Source organism: Netta rufina, assembly GCF_964035555.1.
Source record: "Netta rufina genome assembly, chromosome: 1".
Taxonomy (NCBI): domain Eukaryota; kingdom Metazoa; phylum Chordata; class Aves; order Anseriformes; family Anatidae; genus Netta; species Netta rufina.
The window spans coordinates 143,196,375-143,214,473 of NC_140123.1; the positions used below are offsets into that span (position 1 = coordinate 143,196,375).

An 18,099-nucleotide genomic window follows, 5' to 3' on the forward strand; every position below is an offset into this window, starting at 1 on the left:
AGGTACCTTCATGCTTGTTTTGGGACACGTGCATTTGTCTTCTGTTACTGATTGCAGGCAATGACAAGAGTGAAGCTGGACTTCTTGGATCAGTTAGCAAAATTTTGGGAACTTCAAGGGTCCAATTTAAAAATCCCTGTGGTGGAGAGGAAAATACTGGATCTCTATGGTCTGAGCAAGGTGAGCAAGCAGTTGCTGGATTTGGTCAGACAGACTTTGTTTTTCATTCTAGCTTGGGAAGCCAAGTAACAGGGAGGGCTTGTTTTATGGCATTAATCTCAACATGGAGATTAAATCTCATTGGGGAAAAAAAAAAAAAACATAGTGAAAGAAACTTTATAAATCACCAGGTTGTGGCAGATGTGTCAAGCATATTTACATCAGCTGTCTTCAGTTGAATTGTATACAGCTCATATTTGCCTTGAACTGTAGTGCTTGAACATCCTGCTGTCTGTCTGTCTGCTGTTTGCCTTTGGCCTCTTTTATGTATGGCAGAGCTGCAGGAGTTTGAGGTGGTCTCTGAGAAGGTGGTAGAGATTTTCCACGTGATGTAAATGTGCATCTTTGAGAGTTTGTGTTGTTAACTTCTGGAACAATTGATTTAATCTGTTTCCAGTACAGCCTATGCTACAGGCTGGCTAAAAATCTTATACTGCTATAGTTATGTTGTTTTTCTAGATTTGTACACAAATAAAAAGCCTTTGCTGGAGGTGGCCATTGCCCTGGCAAAATGTACGTACTGCTGTAAACTTGCCTGCAAGAGAAGGATCATTAGTATAAAGAGGTAGATTTCTTTAGCAAGGTGAGGAACTTAGATATGGAAGTTGTAGCATTTCTATGCTAACGCACCGGTTTCCATTCCCCTGTCAAGACTTCTTCCTCTTTGATAAGCAGAAATGTAAAGAGGTGGTTAGAGCAACTGAAAGCCCTTAACTTTTTTTTTTTTTATGTGTTTCAGATTGTTGCCAGCAAAGGAGGCTTTGAAGTAGTCACTAAAGAGAAGAAATGGTCTAAAGTGGCAAGTCGGCTTGGCTACCTGCCAGGAAAAGGCACGGGGTCGTTACTCAAGTCTCATTATGAACGGATCCTGTACCCCTATGAGCTCTTCCAGTCTGGCGTCAGCCTTATGGTGAGACACTTCTTTTCCAGGGTGTAAAGATGGGATCCGAACTGCCCCTAGAATGCTGTTTGTTACTGCACATGGAAGTAGAACATGGCCTACGTTTTTAGAAGCTGCAGCTCTGTAGACGGACACACAGCTGCCCTCATGCTTACTTGTGACAGAATGGTGCTAGAAGTTGTAACGTGACCTTGTGTAGTTATTTTTCTGGTTGCAATTTCTTTATAAGGCTGGAGCCAACCCTACAGAGAAGGAAAATAGGGCAGAAGATGATGACTGATCAGAAAGCTGTCTTTGCCTCTCTTGATAAGCTGGTGGCTGAGATTCAAAAAATCATAGAACGGTTTGGGTTGGAAGGGGCCTAAAGACCATCCAGTCACACCCCCTCTGCCCTGGGACACCTCCCACCAGCCCAGGCTGCCCAAAGCTGTGTCCAGCCTGGCCTTGAGCACTTCCAGGGATGAGGCAGCCACAGCTTCTGTGGGCAGCCTGTACCAGTGCCTCACCACCTTTATAGGAAATAACTTCTTTCTCTTCTAAATCTTCCCTGTTTTAGTTTAAAATTATTATACCTTGTCCTTAGTACTACACTCCCTGATAGCCTCCCCATCTTTCTTGTAGGTCCCTTTAAGTACTGGAAGTCCACTTCCCTGCAGCCTAGTCTTCTGGGCTAAGCAAACCACAACCTTCTCAGCCTTTCTTCATAAGAGAAGGGTGCCAGGACTAATAGCCCCTTGTACAAATGGCACGTGTGATGTGATTTCACAGATTGGCCTGCTTCTTAACAAAGTGAATTGGTTCACAGCCAGTGGAACGATCAGCGCTGCCTGCTCAATCACCCTGGTGTCCTTTTGTGCTCTGATCCTCTAGGGCATCCAAAAGCCAAACTTGGACCTTAAGGAAAAAGTTGAGGCTGAGGACCTCAGCTCAGATGCCCAGGCTTCCCCAAAGCAAGGCTCAAGAATGAACGTCGTGCTGAAGAGAACCAGGCGTGTCAAGTCCCAGGTACCCGTCTTGCTTGGCTCTTTCAGACGGAATGCTTATTCCTTGCACCAGCGGAGCAGCACTGGAAGTGCATCAACAGGTTGCCTGTGGGAGCCTGCTCAAAAGTGCCGTGAAGAAGCAGTCTTTGCTTAGTAAAAATCCAGTGGAAGATGTCTCTCTGAGGCTTGGTTTTCTTATGGTAGATGTGCTTTTTACTGAAAAACATCTAAAAGATGCTTTCTGTTTAGTTACAAGTAGGCTATGTACCTTGGTAGTGTGCGTGCAAATGAAGCAGATAAAAAGCCATTTGTGAAATGATGTTGAAGCTTATGCTTTTGCAAAGTTTGACACTTCTTTATTGTTTTCTTAATATGTCTTTTAGCTACCTGACTGTAATTGTGTGTGCATAACTCTTTGTTAATTGTGAAAGTTAACAGTGTGATGCTTGGGACTAACCATTTTTGTGAAGAAATAAAACGGGTGGGAGGGTGGGTGCTCAGTGATGGCATGCAAATTCCACAGGCTTTCTGCTGAGAGTTGCTTTCTCTTCATCTGCATTACCAGTATTACAGGAACATCTGTTAATCCACTAGGTGATATTAAATCCTGGGAGCACCCCCCTATGTCTCAATTCCAACGAAAAGACTGCCACTTTAAATGCTACATGTTTGGAAGCAGTCTTGGAGGCTTATGCTGACAGCTTCATTCCTTTTATTGCACTGTTTAAAGCAGGCCTTCACCTTTTCACAAAGACTGCTGTTGCAGGCAGCATCTGAAGCTTTTTCAGATCAGCTCTAGTGGCTCCCTGCTGGCCAGTTGGTGGAACATGGGTGAAAGGTGGATTTACATGTAACATTCTTACTCCTTGCTTCATGCTGTTCTAGACTTGGTTTAAATGCCACAATGTTTTGTCAAATGCTGTTTTTACAAATTTGTTTTTTCTTGACACTGAGATTTTTTGAGTGCCCTTTATAAACTTTCATGTTTTTCTCTGACATCATGGCTGACTCAGACAAAATTGTCCCTTTTAGCCTGTTCCCTCTACTAACCGACACTGACTTGACCTTATTTATTGTAAACATAAAACAGTGCCTCATGCAAGCAGTCCCAGGCTGTGATCTTACCAGATCTCTCCACTCCTATATTGTTAGCGAGATGCCCAGGAAAACAGAATGGTGCAGGAGCTGCAGCAGCCATTCATTAGGTGGAATTTGGCTTTAGATTTGACCCAATCTTCTAGGATAATACCATGTAGGAGGAAAGAGGTCACACTAGCATAAAAGCGTTATGAAGTTATTAATGTCCTGTGGGATCTTTTCTCCTGCTGATTTTAGTATAATGATGATACCTCTCATTTCTCATTGGAAAAATCATTCTGGGGTGATCCTGGTACAGCACATTTCACTTAAAGGTGCTGCATTTCAGAAGTGAGAGAGAGGATTTTTACTGGGATGATCTGCAAAAGGTCAGCATATATATATATATATATATATATATATATATATATATATATATATATTTAAATGCCTTTTAAAAGGCCATCAGCCACATTATCATTTAAGCATTACAGTTACTAAAATAGGGAGAATGAGTTCTTAAATACAGGAAAAACTCAGCCTACTCACGTAGCTTCCACCACAATCAAGTAATACTTCTTTGGCTATGTATAAATATGTAAAATCAACTCTGGAACTGTATTTAGAAATAGAAATTTGTCCTCAGTTGCCCCAAACCGTAGAGGCATAGATATCTGGGGAATGCTTAGAAACTGTTCAAGATTTCAGTGTAACTCACTCTGGACAGTGCTCTTCATGTTGTTTGAAGTGCATACCTGGAATTTTACCAGAGGTTAATTCAATAGTCTTCAGAGCAAAGACTAAAAACAATGTAAAAAAAACAAACAACAACAACAACAAAAAAAAAACCACCAACAACCTGCTAAATAAATGCCATTTTATTGCTAACTACACTGAACAGTGCATCTCAGAAGACTTTCCAAGATCTAAAAGTATTTTCCAAAGGCGCTCTGTGTCTTTTTGCATGTGAATTGGAAACGAGTAAGAAAGCATAATCATAGAATATCCCGAGTTGGAAGGGAACCATAAGGATCACCGAGTCCAACTCCTGGCACCACACAGGTCTACCCAAAATTTTAGACCATGTAACTAAGTGCACAGTCCAAACACTTAACCTCCACCAGGCTTGGTGTAGTGACTACTTCCCTGGGAAGCCTGTTCCAGTGTGCGACCACCCTCTTGGAGAAGAACCTCTTCCTGATGTCCAGCCTAAACCTCCCCTGCCTCAGCTTGACACTGTTCTCATGTGTCCTATTACTATATAAATATAGTAATTGGAGATTACTGAAATAAACAGATCTTCAGTAGTAGGAGATGGCACATTTTAGAAAAGCAATTTTTTAATTTTTTTAAAGCAAAAAATGAAAATAGGGAATGACAATTCTCCTTCGTGGAAGGAGGAATTTTATTTCCAAAGAGAAAGAGGACAATTTAGGTATGAGACATTCTGTTCAAAAATAAATGGAACGCTTCACTCTCTTTCTCCTGAAGAAAGCTATTAAACAAAATGTGGAGAAGGGCAGCTGAAATACTTACGAAAGGCTTGTAAAGATACAAACAACAAAAATAAAAAGGCAAATTCAGATTGGGACAGGGGAATATCCTTCAAGATAAGTTAAATTTAAGGGAATCTTATGGGGGAAAAAATCTTCACAAGTTATCTTTTAGGATGTATTTTAACTGACAAGGGATTTGTCTAATGAGGTTACATCATGATGAGTTTTGGTAAGGAAATGCAGTGCTGGAAGAAAAAGATAATTAAGTGCTGTCTGGTCAAATATGATCAATTTGGATAAATAATAAGGATATTAATATCCAAGCAAGTTTGGGAAAAACTAAAAACAATTGTGGATGGTTTTAGAATAACAATTAAATCGAAATCTCTTTTTTTTTTTTTTAATTTGAGAGATTTATTCGATGGCAATAATTAAGTAAAACAAAAGAACTCTGGGAGATGCTAACAAATGGGCAAAGCACACACATTTGAATTCTTGTTTGCAACTATTCTCATCATTTTACGTGATTTGCCCTTATACAAGAAAAGTCTTTGTATCATGTTTTCTGTTGAGAAAGTAAAAAAGATATCTTCATCAAGCACCCTTCAGGAAAAAGAATTTCGATTTAATCGAGTTAATTTTGCTTTTCATTTTACAAAAAAACTAATGCAAGAACATGAAGTTTTGTACTATTAATAATGAAAAGATGGCAAGGAATGCAAGATATCTGTTTTTATGTACTCATGGTTTTGAATTGGGTGTTGTTATACTATTGTGAAGGATACCACGGAAAGACTCCTCATTAAGCCTTGTGAATGCTTTTGGTTTTCACAACTTACAATATCAACAGCCTTGCAGCATTTGTAAGGTTATACAGGAATCTGTTTTTTAAAAAAAATGCTTATGTTCTAATATATAATCTTTTTTTTTTTTTTTTTTTTAATAGTATAATTTTTTTTTGGCCTGAGCATGGATTGTATCCACTTAGTTTTAGTGGAATCCAAATAAATAAGGTCAAAGGTGTTCTGAAAATATTATTTAGGCAATGCATTTTTAATCAAAGCTATAAAACTGAAGAGGATGGTAGAACATCAGTGATTTAATTTTAGTAAATATAATAGTTAAATTATTTTTTGGGTGTCATTGAGAAATTTAAGTCACAATAGCAGGAAGGATATTTTGGAGATTATTAATAAATGTTGCTCAAGTGATGGAAAATCATACTGTGATGAGATGTGTGATGTGGGCTGATTCGGTCAAGTTCTATTCATTGAGAAAACGGACAAAATATGAACAAATTTCAAATAGGAACAAGCCTAGGTTGTAGGCTTTTCCATACAGCAAAAATAAGTCTGTATTTCCTTATGACTTGTTAGCCAAATACTGAAGAGTTTAAGAGGAAAAATTTGCTAGCTGGGGTGCAATTTCAGAGTGGACTTAACAAACAAATAATAAATATATATATATATATATATATATATAAAAACTGAAAATAATAGTAACATTGAATTCATAAATATTCAAAATAAGAATATTAGCGATAATCACTTTGGCAAGATTGAATACGCAGTTCAGTGGGAACAGGGCCTCTAAATATCGCTGAAATTTCCCTGGGTAATAATGACTAGGAAAAGAGATTTCTTTCAGTGTGTTCTGGCAACAGAAAACAACAACTGATTAAATGGAAATGGATCTACTTCCAGCTTTGCAAAAAGTATACTTGAATTTCTTATTTTAAGCACTTTCTGGGAGAGGTCTTTTTGGTTGTTTTGATTGAAAACTGTGAATGTTTCTCTCCCCATTTGTCATATGGGACAAATCAGGTCTCAATTCTGTGAAAAATAACACAAAATAACATGAGTAGGTTATGTGAAGATAGCCACTTCAGAATTAGACACTGATCTTCTAAATTGATAGACTTGCTGAGATCTTTTAAGATCAGCTAATTTCAGGAGGAAGATTGTGAATGGTGACAATTTGGTGGCTTTACCAGTCTTAGAAAGGGTTTTCAACATGCAAGGCGACAACATAAATACAAATACCAAGGTGATTGTGTTGTAGATAAAACCAGAAAATTGAGGTTCTTTGTGCTGCTAGGTTAGCAGATGTGATGTGGGAGAATGAGATTGATTGTTAATGGGGGCAGGAAGAAGTTCACTTGAACGGAATGCTTCAGGAATGCTACGGGTCCCTGGAGGTGTGTCATCTAACTTAATAGGTCTTTTCATCTCTGATTTTCAGGTTGCAAAGGCACAGAGAGTAGCTGTGATCTCAGTTATAGCTTGCCATCATGAGTAAACCCAGGAAATAGATTGGAACTTAGTGCCATATGTCTATTCAAGGAAGCATATAAAAACTCTTGTTGAAACATGATTTGTGTTCCCTTCCAAGCACTTCATGGTATTATGGCAGTCTTGGAGGGATAAAAATGCTGTCTTTTACTCCATCTGCATTCACTCGTTGGCTTTAGGAAAAGAAAATCATGTCTTTTCATGCCTCTGTTGCCTTTTGTTTGAAGAGCTGATGTTGGGTGTTACGAGATTGAAAAATAAGCAAATGACGGGGAGAGCTGGAGGAGAAGCATTGTTAGTTTGTGCTGATGTGGTCTTATTTTTATTTTTAGGCGGAGACAGGAGAGATGAGTAGAAATACTGAACTCAAGAAGCTGCAGATCTTTGGAGCTGGACCCAAGATGATGGGACTGGCGTTGGGAGCAAAGGATAAAGAGGGTAATTAAATATTGGGCTCATTGCTTTGTAAAGTAGTAAGGCTATTAAATCTTTCTGCATGTCTCCAGAGACAACATTAAGAAGTAAGCAAATCATTGTAACTGGAAAAAAAAAGCCAAGTATTTTAGATTTTAATTCATGAGAAAGATTTACAGGGTGCTTCATGTAACTTGGCAAAGTTTCATCTCTTTATGTACTACAGAGTAACCATAACAATTAAGCAGCTGTTGCATGAACTGAATGACTGAAAGGGAAAACAGGATTTGATGATTCTGAAACTGATCCCACCAGCTAAGTGCACAAATTATGAGTGTAATTCACTCTGTTTTGTCAGGCAATTGGGATGAACCGGGAGGCTAAGCGAAATACATGTTCCTAATCCCTGTTTAGGTGGTGAGGTTACAGCAAGGCATTTTGTCTTTCTGTGGACCATCGGGTAGTTTCTGATCTGAAAGGCAGGACACCCAACTGGACACCTGTGTTTTTTTTTTGCAAGTTGTGTCGTGTGATATTAATAACATTTAACTTTATTTTACTTAAAGATGAGGTGACACGAAGACGCAAGGGAACCAGATCAGAAGCATTTGGAATGCAGATGAGGCAACGCAAAGGAACTCTTTCTGTCAACTTTGTAAGTTTGATTCTATTACTGTGGTTTCAGGTAATAAAAAAATCCTCGATTTATTGTTTTTTTCCCCCTGAAAATCCCTCCCATATAAATAAGTGGATGGACACTGCCAAATATGATACAGCTAGTGTGGGAAAAATGAACAGTATTTTGGAAGATAATTTATGCATAGGTTTTAGTTTTAATCTTCCAGACAGGAAGGGTGTTTCAACATGAAGGTACTTGCTGATTACAGGTTTGAGGACTTCCTTTGCTGTGCACTTCTTGCATGTCTTCAACAGCTCGATTGCAAATTGAGCTCCCCTTTGTGAAGCAATAATACAACTTCTCTTCCATCAAACGTGTGATGCGCTCCAGTATTTTGATATTAGCATTTTTAGCTGTTTTTATCTTGTCTTTGCTGTTTTGAGTTTAAACTAGTCATTATATAAGTCAGTGCAGGAGGAAATGAGGAGAGAACCCAAGGGGAAAAATGAAATGTTAAGCTCTCTGATGTTTGACCATGGAAAAGTAGTGTATTGCTGTTCTTAATATTTTTAGTAGCACGATACTTTTCAATTTTAGTGCAATAATTTAGCATGTCCACACAACAGTGAATGAAGACGTGCTTTTAACGTCTTAAGAAATAAACTCATTCACTAAGAATTTAGCTGTTTTTTTTTCTCAGCCCAAGAACACTTAAAAAAGTTTATTTTAAGCTAGACCACGGAAGGCCAAGGCAGCCAGAAGTCTCCAGTAATCATATTTTTGTATGTGAAAATGCCTTCTGGGGAAGAAAATGTGGGAGAAGTTGGACACTTAAACAGATCATTGTGCCATTGTAGCTAAGTTAAGAGACTTGAATTTTCTTTTAAACTGTGTTACTACTGAGTAGATGGTATTCCTAGGCAGTGTAAGTATTGCAACCATTTTGTTAAAGTATGCTTTCATTTAAAAATATTTTATCCAGCATCTGTTTCTATATAGAAGACTATATTTGTATACGTTCTGTTTATTCCTGTCTAAAAGAGAAAATGGAAATACTGTAGCAACAGAACTGCTATTTTGGAACTTAATTCCTCCAACTAGAGTCTTCTGAAATACTGTGACTTAGTACCATTTGGTTCCATGCCTTTTTTTTTTTTTTAATGTGATGAGAGACCTTCAAGGAAAGCAGTTTTGAAGTGCACAGGTGATACATCAGCCTTATATAACTTGTCTGAAAAATACTGTGCTGCAGTTTTGTTTATACTTCTCCCTCAGCCATTTATGCTTTTGTGAGAGGCAATAAATAACATACACCTTTTTTCTTTTTATCCTCTCCTCCCCCCTTCCGAAATCTATAATCATGTATCATTATAGTCTTACTGTGTTTTAATTCCATGGCTAGGAGGCTTACTTGTGGTTACTGTGTAACCACAGGTCTGCATTTTGTGAATACGTGTTTCAAGGCAGTCTTTGTGTTTGACAAATCATCACTAGGGTTAACAAAAAGTTATATTAGTTCATATGAATTTTGAGGGAAGAAGGTGTTAGCAGCAGCAGGTAATGTTCAACTAGTGAATATTATAGGATAGCCTCCTATTAAAACTGCCACTTTAATGCATTTTTAGTTTTGGGATGAGAACCTGGAAATGTTAGATAGGTTGCTAAGGTGCCTTTCTCCCTTTTATATACTTGCAAGGCAAGTAACTAATTATTTGTTAACTCGTTTAAGATAGATGTGATCTTCCATATTCAGGTGGTCTTTTTTGGTCTTAAAAAGGGGAAAATGCTGAGTTTCTTGATAGAGCTGCATTATTTTCTAACATTATTTCTTAAGATAGTTATTAAGCAATCTTCCCCTAGAGAAGTTTCTTATTGCATAGCTAGGAAGTTGCATGCTTAACTAGGCTGGCATAACTCAGATGGGGTTGTTTTCATGTTGTACTGGGTCTGGCTGGAATGTTAACTTTCCTGGCAGCAGCCCATTCAGTGCCGTACTCTGTACTTGTAGCTGGAACAGCAGTGTTATCACACCAGTGTTGTGTCTACTGCTGAGCAGCAGTGGCACAGCATTGGGCCTTTCTCTAACCCTCCTAGGGGGTGGGCAAAAAAGTGAGGAGAGAAACATCACTAGGGCAGCTGACCTAAACCAATCAAAGGGATATTCCATACCATGTGGTGTCACACTCAGCAATAAAAGGTGGAAACAGGAAGAAGAGGGGAGGGGTGGGCTCTCGTTGAGAAGACGTCGGTCCTCCTCTCGAACACCGGCTGCGTGCGTTGAGGCCTTGCTTCAAGGACGTGGTCAATCATCGCTCATTTGTGGGAAGTAGAGAGTAATTTCTTTCCTCTGCACTTCCATATAGCTTTCATTTATTTTGTTTGTTTGTTTTCCTCCCTTTTTCCCCTTTCCCTTATATTTCCCCTTAGTTAAATTGTTTAGTTCATGGTAGTCTTTATTTAATTATTATAATTATTTCCCTTTAATTAAATTATCCTTATCTCAACCCGTGAGTTGTTCTTTGCTTTACTTCTCCCCCTCCTTATCTAAAGGAGGGGGAGTCAGAGAGCGGTTGTGGGGTTTAGCTGCCCAGCACGGTAAAACCACCACACATGTGTTTGACATAACTCTGTGAGTTTAATGACCTGAAAAGCACATGTTTTTATGACAGCCTGACCAGAAAGAAAAAATGACAAATCCCTCCTAGCCCCCCCCAAACTAAACCCACCCCTTCTGGAGGATTTTTAGCCGTGTGAGGAAAATACACAGAACCTGAGTTGCTCAGTGACTGTGAGAGTAGTAGTGGCAGAATTTGGAATTTAGAGAATTTAGCAGAATTTAGTGTTATTTGTAAAGTTCATATTATTGTTAGATGTTTATATTGAAGACATTTTTTTAGTTGTGGTAAAGCAATACACAATTTCTTCATTTAGATTCCATCACAGATCTTTGGTTCTGTATTAAATGTTTAAATTAAAAGTCATTTGGACAGTGCATGAAGCAATAGCAGAGAAAATTTGAAACCTGATGACGTCCCTGAGACACATCTTCCAGTCAGTGTTCTTGTTGAGAGGTGGTCTTGGGCAGACTCCTGCTATTTTTTTTCTCTGTTGTGTTGGGTTTAATGCTTCCGTCATTTGGAATTTATATCCTCTATTTTGGAGAAAGCAAGAGAGGGTTTCCTACCTTTATATCAGTTTCCTCCCCTTCCCCTTGGAATTTGATTTAAATGTGTAGGTTAGTTCTTGTGTCCTCTTTTCTTGTCCATTGCAAACATAATCACCGCTCTGTTGCAATTGATGGCATGGATGTTTCTGGAACAGCACGTGATTGAAGAATATCTCCAAAAACAGTCCGTAGTGATTTCACTTTGAATTGTTCTCAGTGCTTGAAGCTCAAAGAGAGGGAGAGCATGAAGCATTAAAAACGTAACCTACTGTTTTGCTACTGTTGTTTTGGGATAACAAGTGAGATGCTACTTTGAATTATCTAAAAAACAATTACCGAACTGAACTGGATAGTTATTTCCAGCAGCTATTTCCAGTTATTCTCCTCCACCCCGACTGAAGCACAATCAATTGTTATCGGTGCTTCTCAACAACCAGAGAAGGTTGTGTTGATGTTCATATCGAACTTCAGGATTACATCTTTTCTTTGTTAGGAAAAGGAAGGCAGGTTCTGGGTGAAAAAACTTTTATAACAATTTTTTTTGTTTTTTCTTCTCTATGCAGGTTGACTTGTATGTTTGCTTGTTCTGTGGCAGAGGAAATAATGAAGACAAATTGCTACTATGCGATGGATGTGATGACAGCTATCACACCTTTTGCTTGATTCCTCCTTTACCTGATGTACCTAAAGGTGATTGGAGGTGTCCAAAGTGTGTTGCAGAGGTATGGCTGAAGAACTACGTGAGCTTTTTATGTATGGTTGTGGTCCAGGAAACATCAGAAGAGCTGCAGTTCAGCTCTCATTGTTGTTCCATCTGAGTAGGAGCTGTAGTTTTGTTTGGAACTTTGTCAAGATACAAACTGTGAATCTCCAGCTGTTCTTGGCTGATGAGCTTTAAGGAGAGAGAAATATTCCTTCCAGAGCCTGGGTATAACTTTTGTTTATGACACTGCCACATGAAAGCTAAAACTCTAGCCTTTATATTTTAAGAGTTGAAACTCAATTTGATGAGCTGGTAGCAGCGAATTAAGTGAAAATGAGGGTTGTGATAGGTGTTTCAGCACAGTGATGAGAGGTTTTCTAAGCAACAAAGTAATCAAAGCATGTGATTTGGGCATAGCAGGGAGCTTTGATTATCGAGAAGTCATTATAACATTGTTCAGAATAGCATGTTGCAGAAAGTGAAAGAACTAATTTAAAAACTAGCTATTTTAGGTCTTGTTTAGACTTAGAAAGCAACTGAGAAAACTCTAAAAGTGGAAGCTAGTTTGAATTTCTTTGCTCAAAAAATACCATGTTCAAAGTGACGACTGATCAGCAGCCTAAAGGCAGCAAACATCAGTTTATTGGCTTGGTATTTGCCTTAAGAAAACAAATTTTTCAAGCTCAGAAGATAGGTAGATGTAGAATTCATATAAAAAAGGCTTGCCATTTCTAAAGCTGTAATTTTGTCACTGGCTTTAACTTTTCCAAAAAGACCATGTTTCTAGACCATGTTTTTTCCAGAAAGGGGCAGAAACACGTGCATACTTATTTATACACTCATTTCCCTGAAGAAAAGGAAAGTACTGATCTTGAATTCCTCTTTAGTCTGGTTTCATTATGACTAAACACTGACCATTAAGTCACTAACTTTTGTGCCATGTTAGTGCTCAAATACATCTTATATACATAAACACTGTGTGAAAAAGACATTGTAGAAATGGATGGGAACAGGAGCAGAAACGTAAGTTGGTCTTTTTGGACTCTTGGTGTGATTATAAGACAGTGGCAGATTTGAAGATCTTGTCAGATGGACTCTGTGTTATTAGATGTTACTAGTCAGCTGCTTTGGTACGTGTTGCATTGTTGTGATTTTCTTCTTCCTCCTTCTTACTTCCAATGTGTTAAATCAGCTGATGTTACGCTGTGTTAAGACTGAAGCACTGGCAGGATTACTTCCTTTGCAGCTATTCTGCAGGTACTTGAATCCAGTGTGTCTAAGAAATGTCTTCAACACTAAATTCATCTTGTGCACAGTCACACTCTGCTGCTAGCAGAACCGATGATGACACTTAGCTTGGACAGGCAAGCAGGAGTGTATAGTGTTGGGGTTTACCATGTTACATTAGCTTCCGTACAATCAATTCTGCTGTTTCCATTGAGGTAGGACTTCCTCAGCTAAGAAGAACACTAAGAACTGATAGCTTATTGTGTTTGTTAAGGACTCAGATGGACACAAGTGTGTTTTAGAGAAAAACAAGAAGTGTGACAGTCTACCATAATCTGCAGGGGACAATATTTTCATGTTCTGTCTCTTAGGAATGCAACAAACCCCGTGAGGCCTTTGGATTTGAACAAGCTGTCAGGGAATATACTCTCCAGAGCTTTGGTGAAATGGCTGATAACTTCAAGTCTGATTATTTCAACATGCCAGTCCACGTGAGTTTCAACTTTTGTTGTCATTCCTTGTAGGGGAAAAAGAAAAGATGTTTCAGCTGATCCTGAATTTCTGCTGAGGCATCTTAGGTTTGTATAAAGAGGCACAATAAGCTTCAAATATGTAAACAAATGATTTAGCTTTCTGGCATCTGGTCTTGCTTCAACTTCATTTCACCCTTTTCCTGTGATGGATAGATAGCTTTATTGCTTGAAGGGCTATACTCCATTTAATTTTTTTCCCTTTTTGATTATTTAAACCAAGTATAGAACTGTTATAGTTTGTCATAAGGGTCTTTCTCCCACCCTTCCTATGGCTTTTATCTTGGTTTGGTTTATCAAAGGATTGTTTTTCTCCCTGTTACAGTCTTTCCTTGCAAACAAGTCAATAAATAGACTGAGTCTGTCAATCTTTTGTGGGTTGTGGTTTGTGTGTTGTTCTGCACCTCAGCAGCATTTCCAAAACTGGCACGTCTGTTTTGGCACACCTTCGTTATTCCACTGTCACACATACTGCATGAAACACCAAGCTACTTCTTCTCGGCGTTCTTTGGTAATTTATGGGCAGCATTGTCAAAGCTTCCAGCTTTTAAGGACTTTGATTTATTGTATGGCTTTGGGACACTGAAAATAAGCTTTTTTTGTTATTTTGTTCTAACAAGCTTCATAACTAAATGCTTACAAGTATGGGGGTGTAATGAGATATATGAAGACTACACTCTTGAACGCATTTATCTGAATTTTCTTGCTGTTATTCAGAGGTTTTGGTTATCCTCTGAAACAGTTTGGAATGTGCATGCTATTTATTCTGTTTGCTGCTTGGCTTCTGCTGGTTGTCTCCTTCTCCCTTTTTGTCTGTCAAGAATTAACCTTGTTTTAGCTGCGCCTCTGGTAACCTCATCTTTCTTGTTCATTCCATCCCTCATGGTGTGGCATTCTCTTTCTATTTCATTGCAGCTACTGTTAGGGAATACAAACTAAACTGCCAAACTGTATGACACTGAAGAGATGGTGGTTTGAGGGGGAGTGGCCTTAGTATTTGGAGATACGTGGGGGATTCAAAACAATGTATTGCTTAAATAGTAGCTTTTAGGTTGGATCTTGTCTGCACATACCCTAACTTTTTTGCTTTCAGATGGTTCCCACTGAGCTTGTGGAAAAGGAATTCTGGAGATTGGTGAGCAGCATAGAAGAAGATGTCATTGTAGAATATGGAGCTGATATATCATCCAAGGACTTTGGAAGTGGCTTTCCAGTGAAGGATGGCCGAAGAAAGTTGATGCCAGAGGAAGAGGTGAGGAACAGGAGATGCAAACCAAGCCCATTCTTTGTGCTACATAAAATTTCACAATAAGAATACAGGTCTGGAATCAATGTGGTTTTTATCATGAAAATTAATAAACTCTTGCTTACACTTAACATTCTTTTTGAGCAGGGCATTTATCTGACAGTTTAGGTTCTTTTCCAGATGAGGTTGCTGATAGCTAGGCTGTTTGTCATGATTGAAGTCACACCTGTTTTATATCATTTAACAACTTGCGCATCTTTGCCCGTATTATGGGATATCCAAGTGTAAGGAAACTGATAAGATTTTCTTTTCTTGTTCTGAAGAGTTATCTACAGAAACATAATTCTAACCTCCTCAGGAGGTTCATAATAAATAAAACAGACTAATCAGATTTAGCTTGTTTTTCTGGCTGTGCATACTGTAAGAATGAAAAAAAAATGTAGCATCCTATTATGGAAAATAAGATAAAGAACATCTGGTAAGTATATTAGCGACTTTTCTTGAGACCTTACTGTAGCATATCAATTTTATGGCTGCTTATATGTTTGAATTCTTACAAAATGAGATTAAGGGTGTGTTTTCATGATTACACAGCACCCAAATCAATTCATTGCAATCCCTGGAAAAGGTAATCCTGCTCACTGTTGTCTTCCACCCATGTCTGCACCTTCCTACCTGCGCCTTTGGTGGTGCAGTGATTTTGTAACTGCTGGGTGAGTCAGAAGTGCTTGTTGATCTATTTGTATGAAAGTAGTAATTAAAAGAAAATACTTTCTAGCCAGATCATTGTACTCACTGCTTTATCTTTAGTGTCAGTGCGAAGGAAACAACAGTAACGTGGCTGAAGTGAGGGTGGGACCATTCCTTTCAGCAATTGTAGGATATGCCTAAGCTGACTGAACGTGTGCTAACAGCTTTCGTTAAGGTTAAGAGTAGAATGGTAGCAGCAGTCTGAGTTTTCATTTTTTTTTGTACAGACTTGAGCACATTTTGAAGTAAATGTGGAATTGCTTAACTGGTGGTGCTGATTTCTGTGAAATAAGTTTGGGAATTTCTTCTCTTGAAAACCTGCTGAAATAATTTATGAAGATCAAGATAAACTGCAGCATAGTAAAGCAGGTCTCTCAAAAGCTGAAATAATACCATGAGTTTCATTGTGGTATTAAAAATTATAAGTTACCCCATTTTATTGAAGACTTCTATCATTTGCTTTTCTGGTAGTGTTGGCATTTTTTTTTTCCTTCAGAAATGCATGAAACTTGGGGGGAGGATCAAAGTTTAAGTAGATGAGCGTTGATCCAAAAAATAAGGCCAGTTCTAGTATTTCAACGTACATAGCCCATAGTCTGATTAAATGCCGACTAAAGAGTTTAAGGAAGTATTTCCTAGTTCAGGTGCTTCATTGTTGGAGAATACTGTGCAATGTCTGCTATAGAAATGGATAAGCTGATCTTTCTTTGTACTTCTCTTTTCTAGAGTTAATGTCCTTATGGTCATCTGCTTTGTTGAGAATTTTCTCCTTTTCTTTCTTGCAGGATTATGCACTTTCTGGTTGGAACTTAAATAACATGCCAATTCTGGAACAATCAGTCCTTGCTCATATCAATGCCGACATCTCTGGCATGAAGGTACCTTGGCTGTATGTAGGGATGTGCTTCTCCTCGTTTTGCTGGCATATTGAAGACCACTGGAGCTATTCCATCAACTACCTGCATTGGTATGGGCCCTCCTTTGCACATCTTACACTTCGTTGTTTGCTTTTAATGATTTTGTTTTTTTTTATTGAAAATACCTGTGCTTCCTGATGACTTCTAAACCAAAAGCTATACAGCTATAATGAGCAGTCCCTATTCTTAAACGAAAAGGAGAACACAAATACTGTTTTAAGCACTTCAGTATTTTTCATGATCTGATTAAATATTCTTGTGTTGCCAACAATCTAATATCACTGCAAAATCATGGTTTAGAGGCTAACATCTTTTCTAAGGAAGTTTTTGGTTTTGAACTGACTTGGTGTTCACTGGTGTGGAATATAGTGTGGAATATCGACAGATTAACTCCTTGCATTGCAGTCTTCCCAGTTTATCAGGGGAGTAGGACAAGGGGAGGCTGTAGGAAGCACCCCTTCAGAAAGGGAAGTTTGTCATACATCTGGTAAGGATAAGTTGATAGCCTTTAGACTGTGACTGCATGTTTCTGGAGAACTGTTTGCTAGTAAGATCTCATCCACAGGCTGAGGAGGAGGATTCAGTTTGTTTAGAGTTCAGTTATTGTCCTCAGCATGCTGTTAACTGGATCAATATGTGACGAGTTTGTGTCAGCTGGTGAGTTCCAGCAGCCCAGGCAGATACAGAGCAGTACATACTTACTGGGGCTTGCTAGCTGTGTCCGACCAGCAGATGTCACTGAAGCCTGTAGGAACCAAAGAAAATGCTACACCATTCCTTATCTAACTTTTGGGAGGGTTGGTGATAATAAGGTTATTAGTGTAGTTATATAGCAAGTGCTATATAAATTGATTCAGATATTTCAGCAGATATTGTACTTCTTAATAAAACAAAATTAATAAAACACCAAAATTTCGATACTATACATGTAGATTCTAGATCATTACAGTTTATTTTGCTTAACACAGGACTGGGAAGACTAGAATGGTATGTTCTCAAGTATCACACAGAATCACAGAATCACAGAATTTCTAGGTTGGAAGAGACCTCAAGGTCATCGAGTCCAACCTCCAACCTAACGCTAACAGTCCCCACTAAACCATATCCCTAAGCTCTACATCTAAACGTCTTTTGAAGACTTCCAGGGATGGTGACTCCACCACTTCCCTGGGCAGCCTGTTCCAATGTCTAACAACCCTTTCAGTGAAGAAGTTCTTCCTAACATCTAACCTAAAACTCCCCTGGCTCAACTTAAGCCCATTCCCCCTCGTCCTGTCACCAGGCACGTAGGAGAACAGGCCAACCCCCACCTCGCTAAAAGTAATTCTATTTGGTTTTGGCCCTGCATGTTCTTTCTTCTCTCATACTTAACTAACCCATTTTATTAAGTATCTTCTGTCTTAAGGGTCCAGTGAAACACTGATTTTTAATAACTGGTTATGTATATTAGAGGGATTGATTATACTTCTTCACACTGGTTCATTCCACTTTCTTTATGTGGTATTCTTTGCCACTGGTTTCAGACATAAGACTTCTTCAAGACTAATTGAGAGAATGGAG

At 38.5% G+C, this 18,099-nt stretch overlaps 1 protein-coding gene across 2 annotated transcripts in view; it reads left to right on the forward strand.

Moving 5' to 3' along the window:
* The window catches only part of KDM5A (lysine demethylase 5A), a 49,218-nt gene that overhangs the window by 3,257 nt on the left and 27,862 nt on the right, over nucleotides 1-18,099 (forward strand). For both annotated transcript variants that reach the window (XM_084301230.1, XM_084301231.1), the window contains exons 3-11: nucleotides 58-180; nucleotides 959-1,129; nucleotides 1,991-2,125; nucleotides 7,300-7,405; nucleotides 7,948-8,036; nucleotides 11,730-11,888; nucleotides 13,468-13,587; nucleotides 14,720-14,878; nucleotides 16,408-16,589. In XM_084301230.1, coding sequence (XP_084157356.1) covers nucleotides 58-180; nucleotides 959-1,129; nucleotides 1,991-2,125; nucleotides 7,300-7,405; nucleotides 7,948-8,036; nucleotides 11,730-11,888; nucleotides 13,468-13,587; nucleotides 14,720-14,878; nucleotides 16,408-16,589 — 1,244 coding nt within the window. The remainder of the gene's footprint in view (nucleotides 1-57; nucleotides 181-958; nucleotides 1,130-1,990; nucleotides 2,126-7,299; nucleotides 7,406-7,947; nucleotides 8,037-11,729; nucleotides 11,889-13,467; nucleotides 13,588-14,719; nucleotides 14,879-16,407; nucleotides 16,590-18,099) is intronic.